We start from the raw sequence: 24,683 nt of genomic DNA on the forward strand, positions 1-24,683 counted from the left end.
TGTTTGAACAATATCACTTAATCAAGCCTTTTCTAACATGACATACTACAAAATAAGTAATAAAAGTATGCATGTTTAATGCTGATATCGTATCGGATTAATATCGGTATCGGCCAGTACTCAATGCTGCAGTATCGATATCGTATCGGAAGTGAAAATGTAATATCGGGACATCCCTAGTGGAGACCTTGGGGCCCTGCCCCTCCAAAGTGTCATGAATAAGTTAGGAGAGCCTTACGCGATGAACTCATGATTTTGGCAAGTCTCATACAGATTTTGCGCTATTTTTGACCGTTTTTGACAGATTTAGGAATTTCTACAACATATGTAGAGGTTTGGAAATCTCCACCTTTAGCATTGACATCCAACGTTCTTATTTCTTATCCAGGCAACCTGCTTGCGGTTCCTTCAGACCCCACCAGGAGGAATTAGACGGCACTGACTGAAGTCCAATAAATCAAGCAGAATATGAAAAAAATAACTTCAAAATGTTTTTTTCCCCTTTAATGTGATGACATTTTTGTAAAAACGTTATGTAGTGTTGTCGGCTTTGCGTGATGACATTAGGTTTTGATCGTCAAAAAGTGTATTATTTTTAATCTTTACAAGAATTTTGTCGCATTTTTCAGGGACCCTTGTGATTTAATGAATAAATTCAAATAGGAAAAAAATTGTCATCCCTTCCTCACCCAGGAGAGGCGATGTCTCTGAATGATCCTCTGGGAGCCCCGTCTCCTTGGCGATGCGATTGGAGTCGGTCGAGGAGAGGCACGAGGCGAGATTCCCCTTAAAACAGCCAGCCAGATACAGCGAGGTTCGGCGTCGCTACAGTCCACACCGACAGAACACTGAAAGCGCCACTCGTGGCCTGACGGAGCTGGAGCAACACCCGACACCCTCAGCATAGCACCGAAACATCCGCACACACATGAACCGCCTGTGCTGCACACACACACCAATGCAAACTGGGAGGGTCACAACGCCGCTGACCCCTGTACGATGATATCTGGTCACCTCTGCACGATCTCTGCTGGATGCATCGCAGCCTGAAGCAACAGCTGATGGGAAATCAAAAGAAAACACACACAGGTCTACAACTCAGGGAACACAGGCAGCCCTCTGGAGGCAGATCCCCACATCTGTAATCTGCGGATTCTCCTTGGATTCATCATTCATGTGTATCTTTCTCTGGGCAGCTCATGATTCAGAGTTTTGTGGTCCAGCAGTGGAACTTCAGTCCAAAAAAAGGGGAAGAATCCAGTTTTAGACTTCATTTGTCATCAACCATGTGTCCTCGAGCTAGTCCTCATTTTTGGTCCATATCTTCTGGATTCAGCTGCTGTCAACGAAGCTCCTCTGGCGTCTCTTGGCTTTCACCCACTCCAGGTTAGAGTTAAAGACCAGGGTTTCTGCAGCTTCAGTCGCATCCTCTTCATCCCTCTGTGGGCGAGCATAAACACTTACAGAGAAATCAAACTCTAGAGTAAAAAGTCTCCACGTCACACCAGCCAGTCCCTCATTTCTCTGATTTCTGATCCTGTCCCTGGACAAGCTGTGAGGGTTTCTCTTTCAGACTGGGTTTTCAGACTGGTTTGGATCCCATGCTGCCTCTCACAGATCCGGTGTGTCCCCCTCCATGCTGGCTCCACTGTGCAGCACTGGCTGTGGCTGACTATCTTTATTGCTGTCTAAGTATAGTCCTCCCTCTGCTCAGCCCTGCCCTCCCTCCCTCCTCTCTGTTCACTCTCCCTTGGGTCTATTTGCTGACATCCCTGCACCCTCTTTCTCTCTTTCTCTCTCAGCCACATTCCTCTCCTCCCTTCGCTGCACGGTCCAGCCGATAGTTGAAGCAGAGTTACCCTCTCTCTTCTCTTGGGTCTCCCTGTCTCCTCCTTTAAGACTCACAAACTGGTGGATGATGCTGCTGTTAGCATCCAGAGCACAAACCAAGCTCTGTTGGTTAAAGCGGTGAAAAAACTTCACAGAGGCGTGAAAAATAACTGATTATTCTCGGATTTCAGCTTCAAAAACATGAGGATGTTCTGTGCTTCTATGTTTGATTTCTTTGATTTGACACATCAGATGATACGGAGATGTCATCACGGGGTCAGAGAGAGTCAGAGATCTGCTTTACTTTAAGGGTTTGGTATTAGTGATGGTTTGATGATGTTTTAAACCCCACCTGTCTCCAAAATGTGTGACTTATATCTGGGAGTAACCATCTTTTTATGAACACAGACATGAGTGTGAAGAGCCGAGTCAGTCCTGCGTGACCATAAACCACTGAAAATAAATTAGAAAATACTACAGAGTGCACTGGATCTTATGTAATTGTAAAAATAAATGCCAGGCTCAGAGAGCAAAATGATTACAACTAAACTGTTGAGCAGGGTAAACGTTTGTGCTTCTTGACTGTGCATGCCAGACTTTGTGTGTGTGCACGTGTCCATCGCCTTCACAGCACTTCTAGCTGAGCTGTCATCCCCTCAGCACTCTTTTCATTGACACCTGAGAGCAGCTGAAACGACAGAAAGACAGCGAGGGAAAGGAAGAAAGAAGCTAAAGAGGGAGAAGTGGGATGCAGAGATGCTAAAAGAGGCTGACGTCCAGGCAAACATCATCCAGCCTCTGCATCCCTCCTCTCATGTCCTCCTCCAGCCTTTCCTTTCCTCTTCCTTATTCCTTCTTCTTCCTCTTACTCTCCTAACCCTTTATTTTGATCCTGACATTACCGTGCATGCCTCTGTTCTTTAAACAAATCTCTGCACTTGTGACACAGTTGTTGTTTTTTCTCTGACTGTGAGGACTCATAATCATGGAGGAGTAAGGCCAGAACAAAAATAACATAGTGTGATGAGTGAGTCAGAGGAGAGCATGCATCTGTTCTGCCCTGATTCTTTATGCGTCGACACAGTTAGGACGGCGCTGGAGCTCAGGGCAAGTGTGAGGGTGAGCAACCACATGATGGCCGAGAGGAGGGACGCTGCGCTGCATGTCTGACTCTCTGCTCGCATCACTCTCTGCTGTAAAAATACAAGGCATCCAACGACAAACAGACCACTGAGAAATACAGTACTGCATTTGCTTCTACTTGGCTCTAAATGATGGCATCAGCAGTTAAGTGCTGAAGCTGCAGATATTAAAGGAATAGTTCAGCTTTTTTGAAGTGAGGTTGCTGGCAGCTCCTTAAATGAAAGACTACACTTCAATGAAGCTTTATATTTTTAAAAATCAACTCCTTTATGTTGGAAAAAGTCAGTCACAAACTTTAGTTCAGCGGCTCTCCAGTAGCACAGAAGTTTCCCCGATATTTTCCTTTCAGTGCACTGAGTCAACTTTTCCTCTGTAAACTTCATTTTCATCTTTCAAAAAACCCAGGTGTCGATGTGTGTCTGCAGGAAACAGGATGTTACTGGATCTGTTAGCATCAGTCATTATTTAGTTTGGTTGTATTTCTGGCTCCCAAACAGCTGATATGGGCTCTGCTGCAGGTAGGGATGGTTATCTTTCACATTTGAAACGATACGGTACCTGGCACCTGCCTGGTACCTGGCAATCAGTACCGGTACTCAACTAGGGCTGCAACTAACGATTATTTTTAGTGTCGACTAATCTATCAATTATTTTTTCGATTAGTCGATTAATCACGATTATTTTGAGTTTCAACCTAATTTGGCCTTTAAAAGGTGCAGACCTTTATAATTCAACCTGTGTTTTGCATTTTTACTGCATTTACCCAGAGTTAGGTTCTCACCTCTGATTGGTCAGCCCTGTGTCACGTTTGTTTGTTTGTTTGTCTTTATTTCATTCATGATGACGTGAAAAAATATAAGTACTAGGCTATACAAAAAATAAATAGGCTAAATCTCAAACTGAATGAAGCAGGTAACAGGGAAATGAAGTTGTTGTACGCAGTGTTGGACACACCGCTTATTAGTGACTTTGGCCTTGTTTTCTAATGTTTATTTGCTCATTGGGGCTTTGCTCTCTGTATGATCCCGTCTGACTCTCCCCCAACTCTCCATGACAACGCGTTAAGTTTCGTTTCTCTACATGCGCTACTTCCACTTCGCTCATGCGCACTCCGCCCCTCCTCCTCCCCGTTGAGTGTTACCGCTGCAGTGTGAGCTTGAGAGTGATACATTTCCTCTCTTTTCAAAAGTTAGGGGAATTTTTTACACTAGTTTGTCGCTTAGATCCTGAAAAACTGTTGGTAACAAAGAGTGAAGGAGACTCTCTAGGTCACGTTGTCAGACGCTAAACTCCGGGAGCTGACAGGCTCCGTCAGAGCCTCCGTCAGCGCACAGCGCTCTCTGGAAGCGGAGATTTTTCCTCATCAATATTCCTCACGTATGAACTTAGTGATCTTTTCCCATAAAGGTATCCAATAACACAGCACCTCATGGTGTGAACTGAAGTTACAAATGAGTATTACCCCGTGGTATTTGATTTCACCATGTGACAACCACAATAAAAACAATAATACGACGCGTCGACTATTAAAATTTACGTCGATGAATTTTTTTCGTCGACGTAGTCGATTATGTCGACGTAGTCGATTATGTCGACTAATCGTTGCAGCCCTATACTCAACGGTATCAATTTTTGGTACTTTTTTGTGTTTATGTGGTAAAAAATATGAATGTTAAAAATTAACTATATTTTTTTCTATTTAACATATTTATTCGTCAGTATATAACCTTGCATTGCTGTGTTCACGTCCAGCATGGAAAATCGCCTTCTTCATGGAAAATCTCCACTCCCTCACAGTCACAAGGATGCATTTAGGTACCGAAACATGGTACCTTTTGGTTTTACATAAATGGGTACCGGGTACTTTTGACAGAATTTGGTCAGTACCTAAAAAAGAACCTAATTTGGTACCCATCCCTACTCAACGGTACCAGTTTTTGGTACTTTTTGTGTTTATGTGGTAAAAAATATCTGTTGAATCATTAAGTTTTTTTTTCAATCGAACACATTTATTCTTCAATATATCACCATGCAATGCTATGTTTATTTCCAGTATGGAAAATTGCCCACTCTTCTACTCCCTCACAGTCATAAGAATGCATTTAGATACCTAAACATGGTTCCTTTTGATTTTACGTAAATCAGTACTCTGTACTTTTGACAGAATTTGGTCGATACCTGTCAAAGTACCTCATTCGGTTCCTATTCCTAGCTGCACGTGGAGGGGCGCAACTTTTTTTTTTTTAAAGGCTTTCTGCATTTCAAAAATAGAAACTAAGCATGTGCTCACACCTTATTTTAGATGCCCTATTAGGCTTGATATGAGCCACATTCACTGGAAAAGTCCACAAAAATGTCTCATTTAAAGATATTTAAAGACAAACCTAACAATATTTTCCTTTTTTTCCTTTGCGAGACTGAACTTACTCACTGTAGTTAAGTAAGTTGTAAACTCGTGACTTTTCTGCAGCTGAGGTCAAGTGAGACGAGCCAAAGTTTAGCAAATGAGAGGACAAGAGAGCGACTGAGAGGAGGAACCGAGACGAGAGAGAGGTAAATAAAGAGCTGTCAGAGAGGATCTCAGTCTGAGAGGAGGAAACACAGACACAGACAGAGAGAGGGAACCAGACAGCACGTAAGACTAAAGAGAGATAGAGAGGCCCTGTAGGGTTGAGAGGGAAGACAAATCACGTCACATAAACTGGAGCAAACATTGGAGCATTTAACGTCCAATTAACCCATGTTTGGCCACTAGGGGGCAGAAAAAAGCTGAGTAAGCTAAGAAAAATTTTGTGCAGAGGTCTTTTAAAAAGTAGCTGTTGCACCTGGGACGTCTACTTTGATTTTCTGAAGACAGGATTTGTACCCACGTCCATATGCACAACCCAAAGATGCTGACTCATGCCTGGCCACGAGGGGTTAAATAAATCATACATAAGCAGAGAGAAACTAGCATGTGACACATCAAATCTAAAAAATTAACGCCCTGTCAGTCTCTTTTAGTTTTTTGCTCTAACTACAGTGAAAAATGTCAAACTCATCCGAGCACAGCAGCGTCATATTTCATTATATTCATCCTCACTCAGTTTAAGAAAGCTCACGTGCATTTAAAGTGACAACAGTTAGAGAGGAAGGCAGAGAGAGGCAGAGGGAGAGCCGGGCTGAATAGACAGATAAAGAGGTGATGACAGCACTAAACTCACTCTCACAGCACCACAAAAGACCCACTGCAGTCACACAATAACGCCACACCAGGGACAGATCAGTGAGCCGAGCACACAGCACACGCAAGATACAAAACACACACCAAAACACACACATAAAATACAGTTTGTGTGTTTAATTATCAAAGTAGAAACCTGCAGACCTGATTCCATCTGTCAAACCAACAATCTTTTTATTCATTTATCATCTGTCCATCCAAAAAGTCAATGCAGCTATCCATCATTCACCAATTTATACTCATCTTTCCATCCATCACAACATTCGTTTAACTCATCCATCCATCCATTCATGCTGCATTTATTAGTCTACTCATTCACCCATCTCTCTCATTATCTGTTTAGTTTGAAAACTTTCATATCTAAAAAGTTTGAGTCACTAGTTTGACTCTAGCTCGTTATTATTCACTGATTCCACTAAATGACCACATGGGGGCAGCACTGCACCACAAACAGACAATCCTGAGCTGGATTAAACTGCATACAGAGGACTGCTACTAACACAGTGAACACTAAATATCAAAGATGATAAAGCCAGAGAATTTCAACTACTTTCTTCAGTTTGATCTTATTTGAATGAGTAGTTTGTGTCTGACAGCTTTTATTTATTCCCCTCATCCACAAACATCCTGTCAACAAGCATCCTTCAAACAGAAACTACTTTACATAATTCATGTCAGCACGGACGCAGTAATGTGTGTAAAACAGTCGGCCTGTGTGTTAATGTGCTAACATGACTTCAATAACGAGGTCAGATTAGAAATATGAATATGTAAAAATGAGGACACTCGTAATATCCCTCATGAAGCCAGAGAAAATAATTGACCTATTTTTAGTCAACTGTGAAACTAAAGCTAAAAATAACTTCATATTCTTTTTTCTGTTTCTAAGCCGAGGATGCTCTGAATGACCGCCGTCTAAACTCCAAAGAGCACAAATTAGAGACACAGCAAGAAACAGGTTTTTGTTTTCATTTAATGACATGAATCTCCGAGTGTCAGTGACAGATTTAATCTTGATTTGTAACCTTTTTCTCCGCCTGTTTCCAGAGACTACACAAAGATACCCCTGATTTTCTATGCTTGACCTCGAGGACAGACCTGCTCTGACTTCACTGAGGACTCAAACTGACCACAGTCCAGCCTAGACTGATACGTGAGACCATTGTTCTCAATCACACAACGGCTCTGTGTGTCTGAGGAGGCGTCGCACAAACAGTTAGGCTGTTTGTGTTTGAGAAAATGCAGCCGAGAGAAAGACAGAGAGAAAGAGGGAGGAAGGAAACAGAACCACTGACACACATTCATCACGAGCTCAAGGAAAAGGATTTGTGCTTCACCGTAAACTGAGGAGAGTTTGAGATAATGGATTGACTGAGTTTTCAGGAAGTGACTTAAACAAATGTCCCAGTGTGCTGTCAGATGCCAAATTAGAGCGTTAAACTGTCTGTACTTTCTTTCTTTGAGCTCTTTCTCTTGACTTTCTCTTTGACCGTAAAACATGAGGCATTAAAATGCATCTAAGAACCAGAAATTTTTCAACCTGTGAAGATGCTCGACAAGAGGAAGAAAAAAGAAGCAGAAATAGACGTCAGCTGTTGGTAAACCCCAGAGCAGCATCCACTGAGAAAGGTCGAAGGTCACAGAGATCAAAGAGGACGTTAGCATCTGACACCAGAGACACAGAAGAAGAGATCTCAGTCTCAGCACAGCTGAACCACGGGATTGAGCTTCCTCTCCTCTTTTGTGTCTCCAGATATATGAGCATAAATAAAGATTTGTATAAACACACGCTCACGTTGACAGAGAAATGAACGCCTGTTGGCAGAACAATCATCTCTGAAGCTTTTTCTCTCCTCTGTTTTGAATCTGGTTAGCTACATTAGCTGCTCTGCCTCCCATCGACCTGGCATGTTTGACACATCTATTTTAGGATCCGCGTTTTGCTCCCAAACATGTGGGAATGATGAGATCTGGGGTTAGCAGACGGGGCTCCTGCCTTTCATGCTGCTCGTCCAAGAAGGAAACGCCTTCAGCAGAAACACAGTGAAGCTCCAACAGCACAGAAGACTGTTTAAGATTTCACATAAAGCTACTTCTGAAATCTTTGATGCACAAGGAAAAACAAGGCCCGTCCTCTTCCAGCTGTAATGAATCTGTGTCATAATATTATCAGTGAGGCTTCAGGGCTGCTTCGTGATACCTGATCCTGATCACACAGCACAGCAGCTGGGAGCCCAGATGGGACCAGACCCTGCCCCCCCATTGAGATCCAGCTGGAGCTCTCTGGATTGGCAGAGTACACCGGGAATGTGTATAGATGTCTCACATATAGACACGGCAGCTGTAATTGACTGCACCTGATACCCCCTGAACTCTGCCGCTCTGTTTCACTCCCTCTCCCTTCAGTTTCACATTCAAAGGATGAGAGGCTGAAACATTTATCACCTCATACCTCAAGATGTTGTACATTGAGCGACCTTGTAAAGGAACGTTAAATCCTTCTCTGAGACCCCGTGATGCTGAGCTGTTGTAGAGCAGAGTCAAAGTTGGTTTCCTTAACTTGTTAACTAGCCTGCACATTATGACACAGCAGGTGGCGATACACATCCAGGAGAGCATGAACAGCTGTAATAAGGAGTCAACAGAGAAAAAATGTTGTCACAGCCTTAACTTGCAAAATGAACTGAAAGCTCACAGAGAAGAGGAAAAAAGTCTCAAGCACCAACAAAATCATGAGTGCTAATTTGAGGATTGAAGAAAATTAACAGAGACAAGCCAGCGCTAAAGCAAATCACAACAGAATCATGAATTTACAGCACTCGACGAGCCACTATTGAGGATTTTACTAACTTTCATCTTCCAGAGGTGAATGTGTGGCTGCAGCTGCAGGCCAACAACACTGTGGAGGAACCACATCAGTGTGCAAAGCCCTAAAACTTCTAACAGGTAAAGTTCAGAGCCTGAACAGGATAAAGCAGACAGTTAGCAGCTCCCACCTGTCATTTACAGCAGCCACCCCCTAATCATGCAAACCTTTGTATAATTGAAGGAGCGTTTCTACAAAGTTTACCCACCATAGAGGAAAACTGTCTCTGCAGACAAAAATAACTTAACATCTGACTCCAGACACGTTGTTTCTGTAATCTTCAACGTACTAAACCTTTTGAGACCTGAGAGTGTAGCTGTATGGTGCAACGGAGGATTGAGGACGGGGTAAAAGGTTTGAGAGATAAAAGATGTTAAATTACAAGATTCAAGTAAAAATAAGTCCCAACTAGTGATGGGAAAAGCAGTTATTTTCAGTGCACCCAATCAGAAGAATCAGTTCAGTTAAGTGATTCGTTCAAAAGATTTGTTCAGTACTTCTCTGCAGATCTGCCCGGGAATCAGAATTTAATAAGCTGAAACATGGCCAAACGTTTAGCTCTGCTCACGATTGTACTGAGAATGGCCAGTGATGAATTATTTGCGAATGAGCAGAAAATTTAGTGGGATAAAGTTACAACTTGCAAACTGAAGCTGCTAAAGCTGTTTACAACGTTCAGTTCACAAATCACTCACTGACTGTCTGACTGAGAGACACTGAGAGACTCATAGAAAGAGCTCCAGGTCAGTACGTTAAACGACTGACTGACTGAGCCTCTGTAACACACACACACACACACTGTACTGACTGAAACACGATTGACCATCGTAAGTGGATGTCAAAACAGTCAGCTGTGTGAAATTGAGGTGAATATATAAGCTATTTGCAAACTGGGAGCAGCTACACAACACCTAAATGTAAGATAAACATTTGCTATTTCCTCGATTTTGGAGACATGAGAGAGAGGCAGGCTTGTGTGACACAGCACTCCCAACCAACTCTGTCCTTTTAGTTCAGACAGTACACATCACTGACCTGACAGGGAGAGGAAGGGCGAGCTTTGATGACTCTTGCGGTGTAGAGAAGCACACAAGACCAGAGAGAGGAGAGTACAACCAAAGTTGAGAAATGAACAACTCTTTTTAGTAAGGGATTCACTTGAGTTTTTCCCCAGATGATTCGTTCATTTTGAACGAATCATTCACAAATGGCACAGCACTAGTCACAATGTTCAGGTTTAAAGTTAAAGCAGTAATGTTTTGAGTTGAGACTTGAAAAGAAAGCTGTAAAGCACAACATTAAAGTCAAAATTCAGTCCTTAAAGTCTACGACTTTAATCTTGTTAAATTGTGATATTATAAGATCAGAGATGAATCAAAGTGAATGAGACATATTATGCAAAATTACAAGATTCAAGTCTAAGAATAGCCAACTGTAAAAGATTAGAGTTAAAATTAAGTTGTAAGGGGTCAAAGCAAAGTCTGATAAAAGTCAGAAAAGTTTTTTAAACCAACTTTTTCCTCACGTTTTTCTATATTTGTTGGTTTTTGTTGACCTTGTCCCCTGCCGTCTCCTGGTTTATTGATTAATTTCTCAGAGATTTCAACATAAAGCATATATCTAAGTAGAGGTTCAGATATTCTGACATTGAACATGATTCTGATTTCAATCTTCCTCCCTCTCCTAAGTTAGAGTGAGCGCTGCACCTCTCCCCTGTCTCCCCTGTTTCCCATCACTCCCTCTCAGCCTCCCATCATTCCTCTCCTGCAGTGTAATCACCTACACACTCTTTCATTGACACATTCCTGCACAGCCCACCTGTTGAAGCAGAATGCTGCAGAGTGTTCTCTCACCCCTCACACACACACGCACACACACACACACACACACGTCTCTCTCACACACACACCTTTCCTCTGAGGTTTACGTGGGAACCATGAGTATTAAATGAGGTCGTACCGGCCTCATGTCCGACCTCTCAACCTTGACCCACACAGCAACAACCCACATCATTCCTCTTCTCACACACACACACTCACACACACACACAGACACACATACACACACACACACACACACACACACACACACACACACACACACACACACACACACACACACACACACACACACACACACACACAGCTTAACAGAGCTCCATTGTCAAACATTTCACAGCGAGTCTCAGCCTGTTCGATCCCCCCCACCATCCCACCACACACACACACACACACACACACACACACACACACACACACACACACACACACTAAACACCCCCTCCTCTTTCTGCAATACGTTACAGAGCCGAGCATCCAAGTCTGAAAACAACAACACAATGACTGTCCCTCATCTGCAGCAGGCACACACACACACACACACACACACACACACACACACACACACACACAACAACACACACACTTCCTGCTTATTGTGAAGGGGGGTCAGTTTGTGTAAGCACAAAGATACTTCATGTCATGATAGGACAGTCACTTGGCTTCATCACTCTTTCAAAATTCTCCTCAAAGATCTTCCATCAGAGCAGATTTTCATCACATCAAGACTTTTTTCAGAAGCTGAACAACAAGCAACAAACTTAAAGCGACGTGAGTGCACAAGAGGAGTCTTTCCCAAACCTGGTGAGGACTGGGTACCAGGAACCGTTTCCAAATTTCTGAGATTTGTGAATTTGATGAGGCACGTGCATTTTGGATCCTCAGGGAGGCATAAATCTTTCAGGATTAAATCTCAGAGTGTTTTTTTTGTCTTCCAGGAGCTGGTGAAATTCACACGTCTCATCTAAGACACAACTTGAAACCAGTTTTCTGTGCCCAGCGTTTTGTACGCACCCAAAGATTTGACTTTTCTCTTACAGAGTTTTTCATCTGCTAATAGGACAGATCACCACGAACAGGACATTAACACAAATGTGCTGCAGTGATATTGATCACAGTTTTGACTTTACTTTAACGCACAGGAATGTAACAAAACACAGCCGTCAGCAAACTGCATCAACACTCAGCTCGAAAGCAGCTATAATCAATAACATGATCTCATCCTCTCTTTCCATCAAAACCTCTCTGCTTCATGAGAGTGATGTTTTATGGTGCTATTTCGGCTCCATACATCATGGAGGACTGCTACACGCTCGCTGCATCTTAACTACACGTCTGATACGAGGAAGCTTTCTGTCCTCTGCAGCAGCCAGAAGCATTTCCTCCAAACTATAAATCAAGGATCGACGGAGGGGAAGAGCCCCGCAGGCTGACATTACTGCTGCATAATGAGAACAAATGCATATGGAAGCAAGACGGCGGCTCAGTGAGAGGCTGCTGGATTCACACTTTATGCATAATTAAATCAGGTCTTTATAAAACAAACATGCCTTTTGTAAGATCTCGCTGTGATACCACCCTGCACTGTACCGCCTGAGCTCAGGGCAACGTTTGGCAGCCTGATACTGGACTTATAAGGCGAGAGGAGCCTGCTCCACTGAACACACAGAATCTGATGGGGGGGCGGGGGTGTCTTAGATAACACACACACATTTGGACATAAAGACAGATGATTCCTTTCTACTGAGTGTTTGAATTCTTAAAGGTGTCTCAAAGCAAACAGACTCTGCACAGAGGTGTGATGCAGCGCTGGTGGATGGATGCTGCGGCGGCTAAATTAGGAGTTATTCTGCACAAACAGCTGTGAGGTTTCCATGGGTGCATACCTGTGTTTGCATAGACTCCTCAAATAGTGAGTGAAATACAACAACATGAGATAGTGTTGCCAAAGCACAGAGTGACTGCTGATGAAAACGAACCTGAGCTAAGCTAAGCTAAAAAGATGTTCAACACCATATTCCGTTAAAGTTCCTGCAACTTTGGGAAGCACTGACCCCCCAAGCAGGAACATTTCAGAGGGGATATTAACTAACAAGGAGCTAAATTCAGACCCTGGTTCCTGCTGTGTTCTGACAGGGTGTTTCTGCTTATGCTCCATGAACTTTCAGCACACCACTGACTGGATAATCACAACATCAAAGCATGACAGAGGCAGAGAGTGGATGCTCTTTGAGCTGCAGACAGAAAACAACCATCAGAGATGAGGTGAAAGCAGCTGCCTCACTCTCCTACAGCCAGCCTGATGCTCAGCTGCTAACTGCAGACCCATCAGCAGCTGAGGCCCCAGAAACATCAACGGAGCAACCTCATCTCTGTGACTGCAGACTCACCCTGAGGACCCCGAGATGAAGCTTTTAAAAAAAGACCAACACAGACACAGAGACATGGTTTAACAGGAAGGATGTGTGGATCCTGGGAAGAAGGCGACTTTCAGAAGAACGACAGAACTGGAGCAACAATAAAAAAATCACAACCCTAAGACACGCAGAGCAGATATACAACACTACAGAAGGCAATTTATAGATCAGACTGAAGGGTGAGACTCTCTACAACCTCTCATGGACATAAATCAAACTCCTGTGTGGGTTAGATCCAACTGGAACTACTTTTTCCATAAACATGCTGCTGTTAAGCTAACCCCTACATTTTAAATGAGGGATTTCCACATATAGTCCACTAAAGAGTAACACTGTCATCTTTGTGACCCCAGTGTTACTTGTTGGCAAAGAGTTGATACTATTATCAACTCATAAACTCTGAGTCCAGTTCACCATACTTAATTTTAGCATGCAAAATCATCACTTGCTGAGAATTTTATCTGAAAATTTACAAATAAGAGTCATTGTTTCAGACATGAAAAAGTCAATTATCAGAGATATTTTATCTTCAAACATGATTTAAAAAATTGGTATTTTGAGAAAAAAAATCCTCACATGTAGGCCTCAAATGCCAGATATCATATATCACCAGATTCAAGTCTTAATGCTATGGGAAACTAAGTCATAATGATAGTAGAATAAAGTTGGGAAGCTAAGAATTAAGACGCGATTTTAAGAGAAATAACTCATAAAAAGTAAAAATATAAATTACAAAAATACTCAAACAACTAAAATACAAAACCTTAACATATGTTAACATGTTAAAGCAAGTTGAACATGGTCAAAAAGAAACAGAGTGAAGATTAAACTTATCTATTTATTTAAGCCAGAAGAATTTGCAACTAACCATGGATGCATAATTACTTTCGAGATTTAAGATTAATGAAGCTTTGGTTTCATTAGAGCACTGGTAGCACGTAATTTCACTCTCAGGGTCCTGTTATAAGCCTGATAAAATAAAAAAGGATAACGAAGAGATCTTAAGAGCAAGTAAAATGTAAACATGTGACTTCACAGAAAAACATAAAAGGAAGAAAAAATGCAGCAGAGTGAGTCTCCTACCAACTTAAAGTTAAATATCACATATAAACTTCCCTAGTTGCGACTTTGGCAGCGTTTAATCCCTCGTAGAATAATCTCAAAGGCTGTAACTAGCCAAAAAATGTCCCCACTGGTTGCTGTACTGATGCACAATCATAGATTACAGTATCAACACTAACATGAGCTGATAACAGTAATCGGTATCAGAGGAGAGTAAGGATTTCTTAGATGTAAAATATAAAAGATCAATGATGTTAAATCTGCATTTTTATGAGTTAGATGGTTGTATCAGAGGAGATAACGACCACAGGAAACTCTCATTACATCCCAGCGTTGTTGACCCATAACCCTGATGCTAATTGGACCATGACACAAACCCCACAGTAATAAGCTGTGAAGAATAATAAGAAACACACACACACACACACACACACACACACTGAGGGAGAAAATAACTAATACGCTCCGGGACAGCAAACAATGTGCTGTGTGATCAAAGTGGTGAAGGATGACAAGAATAAACTGTCAGAATCAATATGCGGAGAAAACTTTGACTTCCAGGCTCGATGTGGGAAGATATTTCTGGAACACTGGGTCATGTTTTTAATGAAGCTCTCTAACGGCTACAATGTGCCTTCTGTCACTGACTGTGCATATGTGGGCTGGCATATGGAAATATGCATTCCAGCCAAATTTCTTATTGTCTCTCTGCCCACCCACCCGTACATCATCCCTGCAAAGGGGGGAGTGTAAAACTGTCACAGCAGAAGTATGTGCTGCATTCCTTGAAACCAGGGATGATTTATGCAGATATTTGTGCCACAGACTATTTGTGCAGCATTTCCCAAATTGTGAAGTCCAAACCCTTGAATCTGCTTCAAATCACAACAATCAGTGATAAGTGGATTGACACTAAGTGGTTGAACAGCCTGCAGCCTTTTGTTCAAGCTGGGGAATTTGACAAGTTGCATAAGACAAGTGCATGAGAGCATCTCCAAAAACAGCAGTCCCAAGACTTGTAGGGTGTGTTTCTGCAGGAGAGGAGGCAGCAGGGCTGTTTATGGAGGGAAAACTTACTTTAACTGACACTTAGCATGTCTGGCAAACGTTTACAACAAAGCAAAGTGATATAAGGTTGTGCTGTCCCAGCTTATATTCACTTAAATGTGGAAAATACAACACACACTTTGGCTATAGTGGTGTTTTGCATCCCGAGTGTGAGCATATGTTAGAAGAAACCAACATTTTGCATGAATAAACTGAGCCGTGCAGCACAATACAGACAGAATACATTAAAATATGAGGGTTAATCCCTGCAGCCCGGGTTTCAGGAGGTTATTCTGTACATTTAGTTCTGACTTACTTCAGTGTCTGAGTGAGGAGGGATTCCAACAAGGCAGAAAGTAACTCCATTCATGAGTTAAAGCGTCTGTTGTGTTTACACCGAACAAAGAAACCGTCTCCAACTACTCTGCTGTCAACATTGTGTCCTCAGGTCCCGACGCTCTCACACTGAACGGTCCGCCTCTCCCTCTGCCTGCGTCCACCACTGTCCCGCTACGAGCAGCGTCATGACGTCAGAGCAAAACACACAATGGAACCGGAAGAAGAACTTCAGAATAAAAGTATTCACCTGCCACAAAACACATCATGAACATCTCAAATCAACGTGAGTAAATACGTAACTTAACGAATAATAATGCGTTGCCTCGTCTTGAAAAAAGTCAAATTATACAAAATCATCAAAAACAGTCAAAATAAACAACGTAATGAAACAAGTAATAGACTTAAAATTCTAAAAATAAAAAATAAAAAAAAATCTCAAAATAAAAACTTAGACTCGACATAAAAACTTTAACCTGGACAATTTTCGGGACGTAATTATTTAAATGGTCGAAATAATTACCTCTAAGTACACAGAAATACCTTTTACTAATGAATTGGTGTCTAAAATGCGTTACTGGTTGTCTCAACTAATGAAAAAGTCAAATTATTTATATAATAAAAAATATATTATAATATGGGCTTGACATTAACTTTTTTGCTCACCAGCCACTGTGGCTAGTGGTATCCCTGAGTTACTAGCCATTCAGTATTTTCACTGGCCACAATTTGTTGTTGGATAATTATGTTCAATACGATTAAAGCTGATGATAACATGCTAAAGTTTACTTAAAAAGATTTACAACCTCTTTAAATGTAAATGACCCCTATGCACACTCAAAACAAGACTACATCAATGTCAAAATCCACAGGTCCTTATTTAGGTATTCAGCTCTGATAAAGTTGTGTGTAAGATTGTTCTCCTTTCATATGAAAATATGCAGTCTATTAAGACATAGTAATTAAAATAGTAGTTTGTTATTGCTTATAATAAAATGGTAAAGGGGGTTAATTAAACTGATAAAAACTCAGCAAGAGACACTGTCTGCTTAAATATTTATTAACAATTGCAATCAGAAAATCATTTCTTTTTTCACGAGAATGACAATGAAGAGAGGTAAATTAAATTTTCTCAGAGCTTTCATCATCAGAGTCATCTTTTTGCTTGTCTCTCTGCTACATGTTTGAGATAAAATTCAACCCGCCAAAGTGGCCAGTGGGAGCGGCGGTGTTACCAGCCACTGCCGAAATCCACCAGCATTTGGCCGGTTGGCCGGTGTTAATGTCAAGCCCTGATTATAAATATTATTTTCCTTCATAAATCAGAGAAAAAATGTACACGTTATTTTAATTAGACAGGTGTGCAGATGAAGAGTCAATCCATCTGAAAGTCTATGCAAACTCTTGCTCAGTGCCTGTTTCAAATGTATTTTTAATGTTTAGGTGCTGAAATCCTAAAAGTAAATGTGTTTTCAAAAGTTATAAGCCAGAGGTTTGCTTGTGATATTAAGGTTGTATCCTCTTCTTGGAGTCCTCTAAAAGCTCTGTGTTGTTGCTCCAGGCCTACATCATCTGAATGATATTTCACTGTTATTCATCAGCTGTTAAGTCAGAGCCTCAGTGAGGACGTCCTGGTTAAAATGTCTAGACATACCTCTGCACATGAACCAGATCTGATACTTGTTACTTGCATACTGACAGTTTTTGTTGCATTTCTTTTCATACTTGTTTGTATCTGATCTCCTTTTGTCAGTCAGTCCACTGTGAGCTGTGTTATGGAGTAAAGTGGGAGAGCTGTCACGCCTGGAGGAGAGTGTGTGTCATGGTCAGTGGAGCGAGAGACGCAGCCCTAGTGCTGCTGCTGCTGCTGCTGATGTTGGTGACAGAGCCCTCAGGACAGAGGAGCGGGCATGCGCAAATAGTTTACACAGACACACACACACACACATATACACACTCATACATGCACACACACTCATTACGTAATGGTAGGGCAAAGAATCACAGAGGAGAAAGAGAAGACACACACCCACGTGTCACAGCACTGATCTGAAATTGCTTCATGTTCAAAGAGCATCCTGTAATGAAAATATCAAACACACACACACACACACTGTGAAACCTTTTCAGGGAATTTAGATTTACCTTTAATATAATAGACACAGGATGACGTACAGGATTAATCCAGGATGTTTAAAATTTGTGTAACCATTCTCAGAAAAACACGGTCATGCTTTGACATCAGATTTGGGGGCTTGAGATGCTTTTTCCTGTCAGTGCTTGGTTTGGTGATGAAGGTTTGTTTAATATTTTATCACGTTTCAGAACATCAGGATATGGGTTCAAATCCCTGAACTCAGAATGAGAAAGTGGCAGCAGGAGGAGCTTTAAAATGTTGACACACGGTGAGACTGAAGTCTGATGCAGCTTCTCTGGGGAGGCATGACTGATACACGAGTTGGTTTATCCAAAGAGGAATAAATTAACCATTAAAATCCTCTTCACATCAATATTTTGCATCAGCTTGTTTGTAGCTGGAAACCAGGGCTGAAATGAGACTCTGCTGGGATTCTAATTTGCGTAAGCACCCGCTCACTTAACATTATGTAACCGGTGGAGTTTGAACTGAAGAGCAGGAAGCAAAAACACAGAAAATGAAAACTCAAGCATGAATGGTGACTTTAAGCAGACTCTAAGCATAAACAAAACTTTGGAAATAAGTCATAAGGAAGTTTTTAAGCAGGACACACTCATGATGAATTCTTTACAGGTGACAGTTTGAAAAATGCTTAACCTTTTAGTCCCATTTTTGTTTGTTTGTTTCCAGAGTGTGGGATTAATTGTAATTTATTACCAGATCCACAATCAGATGAGATTAACAGCTGTTATGGTGCCAAAACATCTCTAAACAAAGGGTTTCCAAAAAACAGCAGGAGAGTCTGAGCAGCTGTAACACCCCTCTGCTCCAAAAACAAGGAGGATTTAATCTGTACATTGTGATGGATGAGATGATTGTCCAGTGGGAGGAGGAGGGTGTGTGTGCATGTGTGTGTGTGGTACATATGTAAAGACTAATCTGGCCTTGTTTTGAAGGGGTTTCATCCTCATTGCAGGGGGTCTGTAGAGACCCAGTATTCACATCCACCCTTCATCATCCTGCGGCCACCGCTGTAAGAATTTCTCAACATCACGGCATGTTTCTGATCCTAAATGTTGATGCTTCAGCTCTCTTATGGAGCAACAGGAACACATTAATATCGCAATGAGCTTTAACATCATCAGCAACCTAGCATGGATGTATTTGCTCCTATGCAAGCCAATAAAGTTGAATAAACATAACTTGATAAAAAGAGCCAAAGATTTTGGATTTTCTAAATCTGTCAATGCTTCTTTTTTTGCTACATTCTATTTAGCACGGTTAAAAAAAGTAATATAGTCTGATTTTTTTTTGTTGCATGCAGCTGTAAAATAGATGAAATGCATCATTAATAATGTTTTGATAAGTCAAAATATTAATTATGCAAAATAAAATATTATTAGAGTGTTTCAAACCTTTCAATGAGCTTATAAATCTACATGTGAATGTGATGATGAAGATGCATGAAAAAAGCATTAATGAAATGTCAGGAAACTGTCTCTATTCTAGGGGTGTGTAGTGTTGGGGCCTGGCATGGCAACACAGAGAGGGTGCTGTGTGTGTGTTTGAGTGGTGTGTTGGGGGAGGGTGGGGACACACACCCATCTGTCTATTTAAAGGAGCATGGGGAGATTTCGCTAAATATCTAATCCACTAATCCTCCATGCTGAGGCTGCAGCGGGCCTCACTGACCACTAGAGGGCAATCTGACTTTTTGCAGCTGGCTGGTTTTCACTCAGAGGATGAATGAATGAGGGTAAACATGTCAGGAGGAGTTGATGTAGAAGTGATGAATGAACAGGGAGTGCAGAGAAAGAGTAGATTTTATGTGCACAGACTTTAAACACACACACACATGCACACACTCCACCCTGCATGTGACCTCTGCAGCCTCAGTGGTCCCTGTCTCTTCTTCTCACTGCAGGGACGGCCTGTCCCATCCTGATCACTGATGAAGTGCTGATTGAATTAGAGCTCTGTAGCTTCAGAGAGGCTCTATTTCACAGAGCTATCACGCTTCATCTGTGTCACCCTGTGACACACACACTCACACACACATACACACTCATTGAGTAGGATGGAAATGACACCAGAGTTCTATAATGTCTCGAGAAACTCCGCCCAGTTGCCTTTAGGTTTGCAGTGGCAGCACGTTTTTCACTTGCAACTGACCACAACACCTTTCTGAGCAAACCACCCAAAAAAAGTATTTTTCCCAGTTGAAACAATGACTTATTTGGAGAGGTTAGCTGCATAAAAGTGTTCCTAAAGCATGCCTAAATGTTAAAAGTGGGATATTAAAAGGCTGCTTGTAGAAATCTACCCACTTAAGGTATTTATCTAACAAGTTTGGAAGTGTGACAACAGATAAAATAAATCTGCACAACAATGATTGTTAAAAAGGAAATGTTATCAGGCAGGCTCCAAACAAGTAATCTGAGAGAAGTGTGATAAATGTCCCGAAGGAAACAATCGAGGGATGTTAAGGGAACATTTTGTGTTGACTTGGATCACCTTTCTGAGAAATTAAAGCCCCTTTAATCAATATTCTTGTGCCAACAATGATACAGATGATCGTGTGTAGACAGAAGGCCTGACTTTGACTTTTTTTCAGGCTCTTTTTTAATCTCAGTGTTCCTCTGTCCTCTGCTAATCCCAGTGTACTCTACCTTCACAGAATTAAGGAGGCGAACACAGGAAATCATGTCAACAAAGAGGAGCATCAGTGGATAATTTATAGATTTTTTATATCTAAACACAGAGATAATGTTTCTGTTGTGGCTAAACCAGAGGTGAGCACTTCACAAATGCATTACAAAGAAAAGAAAGGAAAGAAAACTGACTTTTGTCACCAAAAATCAGGGACATGCTCAGCATATTTCAGATCTTTTTAAATCCTAGTGTTCAAAGTTGAACACTGTAAAACACAGCGTGTCTTCAGTGACGGACACCTGACCGTGAGAGGAGCAGTGAGGTCCTCTCAGTTCATCCATACAGAATATGTTTAATCCCTTCAGAGGGCACATGTCAATCCTACATAGCATTACACAACAGCCTTAATCTGCTGGATTTAAACCCTGCCACCAATCACCACGCTCACCACAATCACATACACACGTCCTTATACCACGCACTGTAACACACACACACATTTCATTCAGCCTGCACAGTTCATGGAGTTCTTTGAAATTCAAATGAAGGGTGATGGGAGTAAGCACTTCAGGTTAACATCACAAAAGCTCCTAAATTAATGTTTCTTTTTTCTGTATTTCTGGCTGCCATTTCAAGGCTTTTTATTTAAAAATATAAATACAGGGGTGTCAGAATTTGCACATTGATTTTTTTTAATGGAGAAGTAACAAAACTTAAAAACTTTGAGTCTTTTTTTAAATTGAGCCAAGCATACAGGCGCAGCCACATCACAAAAGCCAACAGAGCTCTATCTAAGAGAGATGATCACCATAAACCTGAGGATGAAACTCAACAAAAGAGGTTATCTAAAGCGCTGAAACAAAGAAATAAAAGCAAAGTAGAACTTCTAAATTGTTGTATAAACCAAGAATCACTGGATGTGTAATTATCGAAAGACAGAAAGCACAACAGTCAAATTTTCAAAGTCATGGCTTCACAGCATGCTGGTGAAGCAGAGCAGCGCTTTTTGAGTAGTAAGTATTAAAGTCAAGAGCTTGAATTTGTTGCTTTGTTTCTTGTGATTTTTTTTGTCTCTTTTTCGAAATCTTTGTATTTGGAGTGGATTATTACTTTGTATGGCACATTTGTTGGTCATGGACACCAAACTTTTTGTGGCTTCAGAGATATTTTTACTCCTTTTTCTCCTGTGTTTGTCTAAAGATCCTACATGTAACCATGGCTGCATTGTTAACATGTAAACTCAGCTGTTAGCAGCCTGTAGCATGTCAATGCTAACTGGTGTAAGGCCTGATGTCTTCCCACAAGGTGAGGAGGAGGAGGTGAGTACGGCGTGCTGGTACTCAGGTGAGGGCTAAGAAGTGATGACATGGACCTGTCCTTCCATTCATCGTTATTGGGAACGTAAGATCTATCTCCAATAAGATGGAAGAGTTAGCCATGCTAACCCAGCAACAGAGGGAATACCAGAAGGCAGAGTAGCATCATGCTATTCACAGACATGGCTAACAGAGCTAACATCAGACATCAACGCCACGTTGGAAAAACTTCACCTGCTGTGAGGAGACAGGATCCAGGAGACAGAGACTGAACAGACTGCTGAAGAAGCTCAGTCCTGGACCCTGTGGAGGTGGAGGCTGGCTGAACTGGAGAATGATGGACAAGCAGTCATCATCCATTTTCTTACGGATCTTTTTGCACTTTCTGTACACTTTCTTACCTTTGTTTTCTTGATTGCTGCCGTGACTTCAATTTCGTTGTACTTGTTACAATGAAAATAAAGTTCTATTCTATTCTATTCTTAAGGAACATTTCCTCACACAGTGTTACTGTGCATTGTTTTAATTTGGTGACTGGGTGCAGAAATGTCGTGCTTCCACAGGGACTCCAGTCTATAAATAGCCAGCATGAGGTGTGAATAATTCACATCCTCAGTGAAGTCAGTTTCTCCAGAAATTTAGATTTCAGAGACCATATGCTCCTGAAGATAACTTTCTGTGTTTTGAAGCTGGGGTAAAAGTATCTGAAACAGCTGATACTTTGATGCATGGAGAGATGCCCACTGTGAGAGACTGCGTGGTCCAAAGTACTGGTACGTAAATCTGTCCTGATAAATCCAGATCTGTGCTTAAAATGAAAGAGAAAAGATGTGGATGAATCCAGGAGTGTGAGCTTTGAGAGGAATTATTTCATCTTCAAGTATATAGGGAGCAGACAGGATGCTCTTACTCTTTGTCAGACAAACTACACACACTCTTACACACACTCACGTCATGTGTTCTCAGTGGAGAAGCCTCTGGGGGAAGCACTCTGGAGGAAACCTATTATCAGGTCAGGAGTGAGCACACACACACACACACACACACACACACACACACACACACACACACACACACACACACACACACACACACACACACACACACACACACACACACACACACACACAGATATAAAGGCTTTCAGGTTTCTATTTTTAACAGAAACAGATGAATGAAGTAGAGCAGAGCAGAAGACACACACTTACACAAACACACTCACACCCATGCAAACATACGCACAAACTCTGTCTCACATCGGTGCACAACCTGCACACTGCTCATCCAATCACAGCACAGATGGTTCAATCAGCTGCTGAAGGTGAGAGTCGGGCAGATGGCAGCACATCCAGGATGTCAGAGGCGAGAAAACACAAAGATGTATAACAAAAACAATGAAATCAAATCGTAAAAGATAAAAACAAAGTGTGCTTGGGAATATCTGCGCAAGCAAAGATGTTTGAAGCTAAGCCTCAAAAGGTGTGAGACGCCTTGCTCACCCCAAACAGCCGTCTAATTCCTACTATCAAACCCATCAGACGCTACCCACATGAGCAGAAGTGTCACCTCAAAAAGCCCAGTCACTCCTCGTCTGTTTGCCTCCGCAGCTTTGTCTCTTTGTGACTCTGTGCAGAGGAAGCTGAAGCAGATGAAAATAAGAATCTCTGAAACATTCGCTGAGGAGGATGCTCAGTTTTTATTTCAGCTCTGCATTCCTCGCTCATTAAATCAGCAGCTCAGGTTTCTCTGTATTGTTTGGTGGAGTGTGTCTAAATGCATGAATTCATCAGCGAACAATGAAGAGCAGCTGCTTCAAGAATACACAGTTTGGGTGTGTGTGTGAGGGTGTGTGTGAGTGCCAATGCTAATGAGAGGCAAAGAGAAACTCCTTCAAAAGCCTTTTCTCGCCAACTCCTCAGCCTTAAAGTTACACTAAAGAGAAATCTTGCTTTCTAATTTCACTCTGAGACTCTTTCTATTCAAGTGTTATTTCCTATACTCATTGTTTTGATATATCTGGATAAAGGTGGCCTTGAATAACTGGAAAGGATGAACTAGAGTTCACTGAGGAAAAGGTGACTCCATGCACTGAAGGAAAAAGTGAAGAAACTTTGTCATCAGGTGGAGCATGTGTGTAAACTTTGAGCATAAAATTCAGACAGATTCCAACTAACTCAAAAACTCACAGCCATAAGTGTGTGAGGATAACTCTAGTCTGAAGTCTCTCCCTCTGTGAACATGTGAAGCTGTTTGAATCCATCTGAGAGCAGCAGGAAATGAAAGAGGAGACAGAGAGAGAGAGGGAGGGAGTTTAAATCAGAACCATCTAATTACTGAGAAAGAATGATCTGCACTCCAGCATCACAGAAATTCAAAGCAGCTGAACTCTTTACAGCCCGACTATGTGAGCTATTTATAAGAATGAAAGTGAGCAGAGTCCACGCTGCGACTCGTGTCAGGGCCTCTGATGCTGGTTTGGAATGAAAGAAGTTAAAAAGGCGGATCCCAGAAATGTTCAGACATGAAGCTCTGATCTGATCTGCTGGACTTGAGTGAGCCAGTACGAAAGTTTTCAGGCTGGCTAAACTGACATTTAAAACAACTACCTATTGTGTCAGTCCAACTAAAACTAGACTACAAGTCTGCACTAAGTCTTGCACTAACGCCTTGATAAAACTGATGAGGATCAATTTCCTCTTGCATGTTTATGCCACAGTCTGGACAAGGTAATCTTTGTATGCTCCACAGTTTGCATCCTGAGTTTTAACCCTTGCAGTAAATACAAGGGGTGGGTACCTTTAACATTTGATATGATA

At 41.7% G+C, this 24,683-nt stretch overlaps 1 protein-coding gene across 5 annotated transcripts in view; it reads right to left on the reverse strand.

The window, feature by feature from the left end:
* Positions 1 to 15,899, reverse strand: part of LOC141785019 (rho GTPase-activating protein 23-like) — a 32,075-nt gene extending 16,176 nt beyond the window's left edge. For 2 of the 5 annotated variants that reach the window (XM_074663086.1, XM_074663083.1), the window contains exon 1: positions 690 to 1,670. In XM_074663086.1, the coding sequence (XP_074519187.1) occupies positions 690 to 905 (216 nt within the window). In that variant the 5' untranslated portion in view covers positions 906 to 1,670. Of the gene's footprint in view, positions 1 to 689; positions 1,674 to 15,742 lie in introns of those variants that run through there. The other 3 variants (XM_074663084.1, XM_074663082.1, XM_074663085.1) reach the window with 3 other exon arrangements.
* Between the last annotated feature and the right edge of the window lie 8,784 nt (positions 15,900 to 24,683).

Source organism: Halichoeres trimaculatus, unplaced genomic scaffold (genome assembly GCF_033239565.1).
Source record: "Halichoeres trimaculatus isolate MK-OKI-2021-1 unplaced genomic scaffold, fHalTri1.1 fHalTri1_scaffold_23, whole genome shotgun sequence".
In the NCBI taxonomy this organism is placed as follows: Eukaryota; Metazoa; Chordata; class Actinopteri; order Labriformes; family Labridae; genus Halichoeres; species Halichoeres trimaculatus.